Raw genomic sequence first — 9,456 nt, forward strand, 5'->3', positions numbered from 1 at the left:
CTGGCCGGATCTCGGTGGTGTCCGGCTCGGATCTGATACGCGGGGATGGAGGGTGAGCGCGAGGAAGGTGCGGCAGCGAATGGACTTGGAGGGGAGGAAAACATCGTCGTCAAGGCTCGCAAGGAGGACGTCGCCGTGGCCGCGCCGGTGGATGTGGATGTTGGTGATCACGTGGATCTCGCTGACGGGGAGGCGCTGGTCGGATCTGCAACCGCGGTGGCATCTCCCGAGGAGCCGGCCAGGGCGCCTACCAAGGTGCAGGGGTCGCGGAATTCTGGTTCTCAGTTTACTCCATGGCATACTTTGGTGCATGCTAATACATTGCTGCCGCTAATGGTGTGTGTTGGTGTGCGCAGAAGGTTGGATCTGCGGACGCGAGCGGGAGGAAGAAGGGGAATGTGCTGAACGGCAAGGTGGTGTCTGCCTCGGCGGCACCGCGGGGGAAGAAGCCCGGTCTGTCGCAAAGCGCCTCCTTCCCCGCGAGAGGGACCATCGGCGCCAGGAAGGGCGGCGCTATGACCTCCCTGGCAAAGCAAGCCAAGCCAGAGGGGAAGGGTGCCGTGCCAAATGGAACTGCAGCTTCATCTGGTTAGTTTTGGGCTTGTCCTAAGTTAGCCTGTGACGGTTGCTGTTGGGTTCACGTACATAATTGGGGTGGAATTGCAGGACGGGGCACGGAGAAGAAGGGGAATTTGGCTCAGATTCCTGCCGCTCATCAATCCATGGTAGGTGCTGATCTCAATTAGTCGGTTACTCGGATGTCGAAAGTCTGTAGGTTTTTAGTTGCATTTTAGTGAACTTAGTTTCTATTTTCTTTGACGTAGCCTATGAAGCCTGAATCGGTGGACTCAACTCCAAACGACACTCCTTCTGAAGTCCAAGAGTAAGTCAGTATTACCAAACCACATTTTTGGGCATTCTTGCATTTGACTTTGTGGTTTCGGTTATTGCTTTATCTGTACCGTACAATCAAAGGTAGTCCACTGTAGTGTTACACTAATTGATCAATGAAATAAAAACAATTTTTTATCTGAACTTGTTGCTTTCTTACACTCAAATGGTTGGCATTCTTTCACAGGTCAAATGAGAACACTGCCAAACCTTACAGGCAGTCATTTCCAGCGAAAATGGAGGATGATGTGCACTCCACTACATCGTAAAGCCTTTTTGTGTTCACAATTGTTGCTCAGTTATTTTTTACGATGGCGTTAATACATAATGCTGCCATTTGGTGTTGTGTTACAGGAGCACGAATACTCAACGCAAGAATGCTGCTGCCTCTGGTTTTAGTTTCCGATTGGAGGAGCGTGCTGAGAAGCGCAAAGAGGTAACTAATTTCCACAGTGGCATGTGTTAATTAGTCGTTGCATGTTTGTTTCTGTTTTATATTAAGCATGCACTTGTTCCTTTCTTTCAGTTCTTAAAGAAACTTGAGGAGAAAATTCATGCCAAGGAGATTGAACAAACGAATTTGCAGGAAAAATCTAAGGTGAGAACTACTTTCATGTAAAGCCTTTTGATCATCTGTATGCTTTGATTCTAAGAATTAGTTCATTAGTCTATGTGAGAGCTGCTTTTGTATAATTCATGTAAAACCTTTTTGATCATCTGTATGCTTTGATTCTAAGAATTAGTTCATCACTCAGGAGAGCCAAGAGGCCGAGATTAAAAGGCTTAGGAAGAGCCTGACATTTAAAGCAGCCCCCATGCCAAGCTTCTATAAGGAGCAGCCTCCTAAAGTTGAGTTGAAAAAGGTACTTATGTCGATACACTTTTTCCGAAGTTGCTTATTTCTTCGTTATAAATAGTTCCATATGATTCAAATGTATCTGTTTTTTCTCTTTGAAAGCATGAATGACATATGGTTTGATGAGTTCTAATGCGGTAGGATAAATAATCTTTCTATGGTTCTATTTCCTGTTGTTAGAATAACGTAGAGATGTTACCAACTCTTTGTCTCTGGCTTGCAGTTTCATTTTTCTTTGTTAGAATATGTTTGTTTCAAAATGCATAGGATTGTTAGAGCAGGCGGATATTTGAATGCTCGCCAAGAGATCTTGCATAACTAGCTGTAAGTTACAAGGATGATAGGATACCAGAAATTACAACTGATGTATAGCTTTCTGTTCACAACGGGCCACACTTGTTAGAGAAGATGAGTATGTGAATACATGTTACGAGATCCAGTAAACTAGATGTATGCACTGATGCATTTGAGAGAAGATGAGTATGTGAGTACAAGATAAGAGATCCAGTAAGCTAGGCGTAGTCTGTTCCAAAATGCATTAATAAATTTGTGAATATGTTCTGTTTTGATGCCATATCTGTTCCGAAAAGACAATGTTTTAGCAAGTAAATCCAGACACAACTATCACTCCCTAGCAAATTTGAGTGGTGCTTCAGTACCAACTAAGGTCTGTGTTCTTGAAAAACATTTTATTTAGCGAGTCTTCTTGCTAGGATGCATAATTTGTTACAGGCTTACTCAAAATGCATGATTTTAAGATGCATTGTCCACATAGGCTTTTAGTAAAAATGTGTAATTCTGGGTATAACACTTTAAATGATTATGTTTGTCCTTAGTCCCTAATATGTATCATAGTGCACATTGGTTGCGAAAGTCAATCTTCACAAACTTTCATCAAGTTTATCGAGACAATTATCTATGCTTACAATACCAAGTATATATATCATATGAATTTTTTTATGATGAATCTAATGATATTGATTTGGTATCCTAGATTTTGACAACTTTTTCTACAAACTTGGTCAAAATTCACAAGTTTTGACTTGAAAAAAAAATCTAATACGCACTATATTTTCGGACGGAGGAGGTATGGCAAAATTCCATTGGCTTGTCAGTCTTGGAGGACTTTCTGTGTTCAGTTTCTGCTTTCCATTTCATATAATCTCTGTCCCAAATTACTTGTCTTAGATTTTGTCTAGATACAGATGTATCAACACTAAAATGTGTCTACATACATCCGTATCTAGACAAATCTAAGACAAGTAATTTGGGACGGAGGGAATACTTGCTAATTTTCAATTTTATTGCACATTACCTTTGCACCCATGCCAAGAGTACCACCGAATGTTCATTGGCTCATGGATAAGGCCCTATATATATTTTTTTTCTTACGGTATATTTTTATGTCAAAAATAAGACAAAACTTACGAAACATAAAATTACGGTGCATTGATGGTAAAATAGAGGGGGGTGAAACATAAAATTACGGCGCTATTCGTCACCCTGGGTGAGGAACTCTTATTCCTCACCCCAGCCAAACTGTACACGCCACACATGCACTGAAATTTATGTTGGGTACCTGAGGTAAAGTTACGGCGTGGAGTTGAGGGCCACCTGAGGTAAACTTACGGCATGGAGTTGAGGGCCACCTGAGGTAAACTTACGGCATGGAGTTGAGGGCCACCTGAGGTAAACTTACGGCATGGAGTTGAGGACCAGTCTTGCCACGTAAATTTATGACACACGCCAGCACAGTTGTGTAATATGCTCTGTTTAATTAGTTTGACCAAGGCATTTTTGCATGAATATTTTATTTTGCACAACATCTGTACTTTCTGACCGCCACATCAAATTCAGCCACGCTGAAAATCTGAGCATTTCCAGCCTGCAAATACTTTTGGATCAATCAGTTGCCAGAGAGATTTTTGAGAGAAAATTATCACAAAAGCACGGACATTTTCCTGCCTGAACGCCACCTGAAAGACGCAGGGTGCAAAACAAAATCTGAAGCTATCTTACATGCTATGAACAATATGTTTTCGACCAAGCGGTCAGCTTGGTAAGCTACCTACGAAAATTTGCGATAAAAAAAGGTTTCCTATTTATAGTTTACAGCAGCCCCTTCCACCTTCCAGAGACCACTAATACATCAGAGGTTCTTGCTCTCAATCCAACATAACCAAACAGAAAATGATGTTTCAGCTGTAGTTCCTTTGCCCAACATTTAGAGGGCTCTCATAAAGAATATTGAGCACCACCCTGTTTTCCATGCAGATCCTCATGAAAAGCTAGCCGTCCAACTTTGTCTGTGCCATAGTGTTGCATCCTAAATTCTCCGATCACAAGCTGATCACGGGAGCAACAACACTATCTGCCAGATGCAAAGAAATTCAAAGATTAAGTGACTTCTTTTTTTGCGGGCAAAAGATTAAGTTGACTTTACAGCATGGATTTTTTGATGCAGAACATAGAGTATACAAAACTGCCCTACGTACGACCAGACAGCACATGCTATGGCCCACAAACTGATAATCTATGATTTGTCTAATTGTACTGAGTGTTGGACGGAAATTCATTGTACGTATAGCAAGGTTGTAGAGTATAAGGGTGATGGTGCATATGCAATCATAATTAATACATAAAACAGATATGAATTACAGTGACATCCTTTCATTGTTGTCGTGACACCATGCTTCTACCGTTCTAGTTATTAACCTACTTTAATAATTTACAGTATCCAAGAATATGAATAAGACAATAGTATTGAAAACAGCAAATTTAGAACTTAGATTGCATCTAACGAAGAAAGAACCATGGACATAAAACGAAAATCAGTTTCTTGGTAACGTTGGATTTACTCAGAAAACTATGGTGCCGAACATTACTTCACAAGAGATTATGCAGAATACTGATATTTGAATGGATAACTCTGGAAGATAGAAAGATATGTTAAAGAAGACTAAAATCAATGCTTTTCAGTCTATAAGAATCTGAATGAAAAAATGGTGATATGGATATTCCGTAAAATCAATGGCTTAGCAATAAACAAAAATTATATTCGCTTCAATAAAATGTGCCTAAACATATGCTAAATCCATAAGCTCCAGTAAAAAGTAGGAAGTTGATAATTTAGGATTCTTGTTTTAGTAACAAATGGTTGATGTATGTGTACTATTTTGGTAGCAACGAATATTTCGCGTGATAAGATAAGAAAAATCATTCTATGATGCATCAGAATTCATGCTTTGGTGTCATGCAGAAAGTAAGCCATTGTTTTCCAAATTTTTTACATGGAAAGCTGCATAGCTAGTCATAGGTTAGTTGTTAAAAAATATCATAGAGGTTAGTCGGCATCAATAAAAAAATATAGCTAAGGCACATTATAATCCATTCTGATTCTGCAGCTACAGAGCCAAGATATCTCTCATCTCTTCAAGTTAATATAAATCCTGAAATCAGTACAATAACCCAATTATCTTATAGCCAACTGTTCTCTTCAAGCTAATGAATATGCTCCAATACTTGTCCTCTTAGTACTAGCTATAATGTCTGTTCATTTTCTTTTGGCTAAACTGTTGTCTGCAAGCTAATATAAATCCCCAAATCAGTACATACCTATTTACAGTATAGCCAACATTTTATTGCTTAATTCTATCAGTACGACTTGAGAGAACCAGAAACCACAAAGATCTAATAATGAATACACTAATTATCTCTTATTGCTTAATCTAATAATTAACTTTTGATGGATCACAATAGATAGAAAGAAACACACCATATGGCCTGACGAGTCATTACTCATTAGATGCAATAGGATCGACACCTCTGTTTATGGAAGATAGAAGAAGATTAGTAACCTGCAAGCAGCTGTAGGTCAGAGCCGGAGGAGAACACAAAGTGGTCGCGGCCGAACTAGTGCCGGGCGAACATCACCTAAACTGTCTCTGTGACCAGCTGACCAACCAGGAGGCAAGATTCTACTTGCACGTCTACTGCGAACTAGATTGGGAATTCAACTAACTGAAAATTATTGAAGCAAGCAAAGATGGCTACATATACCCACGTGACTAGATGAATGATTATTAGTGTTAGAGCTCGAGGACGCTGGTTGTGGTGGACTCCAGCTTGCCGGTCAAGTCCTTAGCCATTGGGGCCCCTTCAACTCCACCACCGGGAGAACCCACATCCACCGGCTGGTAGTCAAATCAGGACCTCGAGGGGCGCCGGAGCACCCAGATGCATGGATATCAATTTGGGAAGAACATGACAAAGGGAAACGTAAGCGGGAGCTAACTGGAATTTGGGAACGGAAATCACTAAAATTGGGGTTGCTCACCTCCTCCCATGCAGTCAAAAGCCCAACCAAACTTCAATCCAAACAGAGGCAATGCTATCATGTAGCAGCCCATGCACGGACGCCTAATCCACTGTCGCGGTCACCTGCCACAGCTCCGGCGGGGTCACCAGCCACATCTACGTGCACAGCGCGGCCCTAGACCTATGCAGACGCCACACACCACGGCGACCACCCATCGCCGAGACCATGCCGGTCGAGCAGCACGCCGCCCCACCAGCATGCCAAACAATGGCTTCACTCCCAGCCAAATCGCCGCCAAGCACCATGCCGCCGTTCGCCTGAAACCGTACACAGCAGATTAGGAAAAGACGGGGAGGTGCGGAAAAGACGTGTAGGTTTTTTTTAAGCAAAAAAAGGACGAGGACGAGGGCAGGCATCGAGTCAAGTCAAGTCATCAAACGTAGAAAAACCTCAACCCCGTTGTAATCTTACGGTGGGCTTTTGCCTCGATCAAATGAACCGTGGCTTGGTTAGACCCAAGCAAGATGTGGCTCGGTCGATCGATTAGGGTGAAGAATTACTTATTCTTCACCCTGGGTTATTAAACACCACACGCCCGCGCGCGCGCGCACGGCGGCGCGCACGCACACGCTACCATAATGCTTCCTGATGATTAAAATTTAAAGGTTAACGTAGAATATTTACTGCATCCACATCAGTGTAGCATTGAGATAACTATACAACTCATAATGCTTCTGTGGTACTGACTCGATAGGTCTTGTTGTTTTGTCTGACAACTATTTGGAATAGTGGATCAACAGGTTTCTTGCTAATCTAGGTGACTAGGTGACTAGGTTTATGATATTAGTTGATGCACATTTGATATTCCAGGATCTAATAACACATTCTCCATTGTATGTCATTGGTTCACAAGTTAGATTAAGTTCCTTATTTGTTGATGATGTTTGATCCTTATTTGTTGATGATGTTTGAGTGCTTTTCCTCGTGTATATACAGTGTATATCTGCTAGTTTGTACTAAGATGTTAGAATTGCTTACTGCATGTCCTGTTCATGTAAATATTTGCGATGCTACGTTCGTAAACATAGCATCCTGATATAAACTTGTGGCCTTTTGCAGATTGCACCAACACGTGCTAGGTCACCGAAGCTTGGCCGACACAAGCCAACCAGTTCTGTCACTGCTGCTTCTGCAGATGGCTCCGTCTCATGTGAGAGCCCACGGCGCACAACTAATCCAGCCAAGGTAAACAGAGGTGCGGAAAATAATAAACCTCGGGTTACTGCTAGCAAACCCGGCCAGAGATTGGTCACAAAAGCTCCCTCCGTAGCATCTATCACTGCAAAGGCTGAAACGAGACCTATCGCTACAAAGCAGAAAACCTCCAAGACAAAACCAAAAGTTTCAAGAGAAAAGGTACAGCAGCTGCAAGAGAACCCAGTAGAAATCCCTCCTGCAGAACCTTCTGCCTTGGAAGGGCTTGCTGCTGAACCAAGTGTTGAAGATGAGACAGGACTTCGCTCGACTGCCCCTCCGGTCACTTCAAATGAGGTACTGGTCCATGGCTGATCTGTCGCGCATTTTATTTTATTTTCGTCCTCCTTGCAGTCCTGTGAATAGTGAGGTGTGTGCTTCATGGAAAGTTGAATCGCTCAAAGTATCGTGGAATTATTATTTTTGTAGTAGCTATCTTTTTTCTTCAGCTTGTCATTGAGCATGCAGTGTATATTGAATTTGTACGTGGGGAACATGAATGCAACTTGTGGAATTCATTTGTGTTCAGAAATTCGTATCAGTTATCTTTTTGGAACTTGATATTTGGCACACACCACACTACTTTTCATCTAATTAAGTGCATGCATGCATTAGAATGACTCACTTCGTCTTATTATATGCATACACTAGAGGACAAAAAAAATCTGACATCATCCTAGATTCTCTCTACCAAAAATTCAAAATGTTTTATAGCTCAAACCATCGGTCGGATGCAAAAACAATTTCCATATAAAAGATATGTTGCAATGAGATCTTTGAAACTAGATCTCATGTTCGTACTCGCTCCGGAGGTGTTTAATAGCTCAAACCATGCGTAAATTATCAGTTCTATGGCGGAGTATATTATCATGTCATTTACACAAAAGTTACCGGATGTGTTTTTGAAATCCTTTCCCCTGGCTCAAAATTATCACGGTGTTTGCGCATAACTTATCAGCTGTGTTGTGCATAAATTAACATGCCTTTTACATGGATTGAGTGAAGTTCAGATATCCCAAAGCACACAGATGCATCAACGTTTAGCAAAAGACATGGTTCATGAAGGAAATAGCCCTAGAGGCAATAATAAAGTTATTATTTATTTCCTTATTTCATGATAAAAGTTTATTATTCATGCTAGAATTGTATTAACCGAAAACATAATATATGTGTGAATACATAGACAAATAGAGTGTCATTAGTATGACTCTACTTGACTAGCTCGTTGATTAAAGATGATTATGTTTTCTAACCATAGACATGAGTTGTCATTTGACTTGACCCATTTCGTTAGCTTAGAACTTGATCGTTTTAGTTTACTGCTATTACTTTCTTCATGACTTATACATGTTTTTATGACTATAAAATTATGCAACTCCTGATTATCGAAGAAACACTTTATGTGCTACCAAACATCATAATGTAACTGGATGATTATAAATGTGTTCCACAGGTGTCTCTGATGGTACTTGTTGAGTTGGCATAGATCGAGATTAGGATTTGTCACTCCGACTATCGGAGAGATATTTCTGGGTCCTCTCGGTAATGCACATCACTATAAGCCTTGCAAGCAATGCAACTAATGAGTTAGTGTTTTTTTTGAAAAGGGGGACAACCCCGGCCTCTGCATTGGAAAGATGCATACGACCACCTTTATTAACAAGCAAATAGGTTCAACACAAGTCTAAAAGTCTTGAACAAAGCTGCTCATAGAGAGGTAAGGAACGAAAGTAGATGCCACAGCCGGCAGGCAAAAGATAGAAAGGAAAACTAATTGCCTATCCTATTACATGACCGCCATCCAAACCGGCTGAAAATATCCTGTGCTACCATCTCCCATCGGATAGATCCAGTAACCAAACGCTCCATGGCCTCCGTCGGAATGAGTACCACATACGAATCAAAGCCATGGCTCGGAATATAACCTGCAAAAAATGAGTAGCTGATGTTCTGTTAAATACCAAATCATTTCTGCAATTCCATATAGCCCATAATAACGCACATACTCCTACATGAATGTGTCTCGCTGTTTGGGACTCTATCCCATCCAACCACGTCCCAAAAACCGTGTTAATATTATGTGGAGGAGTTATATTAAAGGCTGTGTTCACTGATTGCCATAGAATCTTTGCCATAG

The 9,456-nt window shown here is 41.2% G+C and overlaps 1 protein-coding gene across 1 annotated transcript; it reads left to right on the forward strand.

Moving 5' to 3' along the window:
* Nucleotides 1-6: 6 nt before the first annotated feature.
* On the forward strand, nucleotides 7-7,875 carry LOC119285793 (protein WVD2-like 4). Its single transcript, XM_037565124.1, has 9 exons — nucleotides 7-255; nucleotides 357-588; nucleotides 667-725; nucleotides 825-883; nucleotides 1,079-1,156; nucleotides 1,246-1,327; nucleotides 1,418-1,489; nucleotides 1,647-1,754; nucleotides 7,185-7,875. The coding sequence occupies exons 1-9, from the start codon at nucleotides 46-48 to the stop codon at nucleotides 7,632-7,634; spliced, it is 1,350 nt and encodes a 449-aa protein (XP_037421021.1). The 5' UTR covers nucleotides 7-45; the 3' UTR covers nucleotides 7,635-7,875.
* The last annotated feature ends 1,581 nt before the right edge of the window (nucleotides 7,876-9,456 follow it).

This window comes from Triticum dicoccoides, chromosome 4A (genome assembly GCF_002162155.2).
Source record: "Triticum dicoccoides isolate Atlit2015 ecotype Zavitan chromosome 4A, WEW_v2.0, whole genome shotgun sequence".
In the NCBI taxonomy this organism is placed as follows: domain Eukaryota; kingdom Viridiplantae; phylum Streptophyta; class Magnoliopsida; order Poales; family Poaceae; genus Triticum; species Triticum dicoccoides.

What these genes read in the sequence shown, in the direction of transcription:
- LOC119285793 (XM_037565124.1), top strand. Translation starts at nt 46, where the DNA reads ATGGAGGGTGAGCGCGAGGAAGGTGCGGCAGCGAATGGACTTGGAGGG. An exon ending in CGGCCAGGGCGCCTACCAAG is followed by an intron (nt 256 to 356) that starts GTGCAGGGGTCG and finishes TGGTGTGCGCAG; the next exon opens with AAGGTTGGATCTGCGGACGC. An exon ending in ATTTGCAGGAAAAATCTAAG is followed by an intron (nt 1,490 to 1,646) that starts GTGAGAACTACT and finishes TTCATCACTCAG; the next exon opens with GAGAGCCAAGAGGCCGAGAT.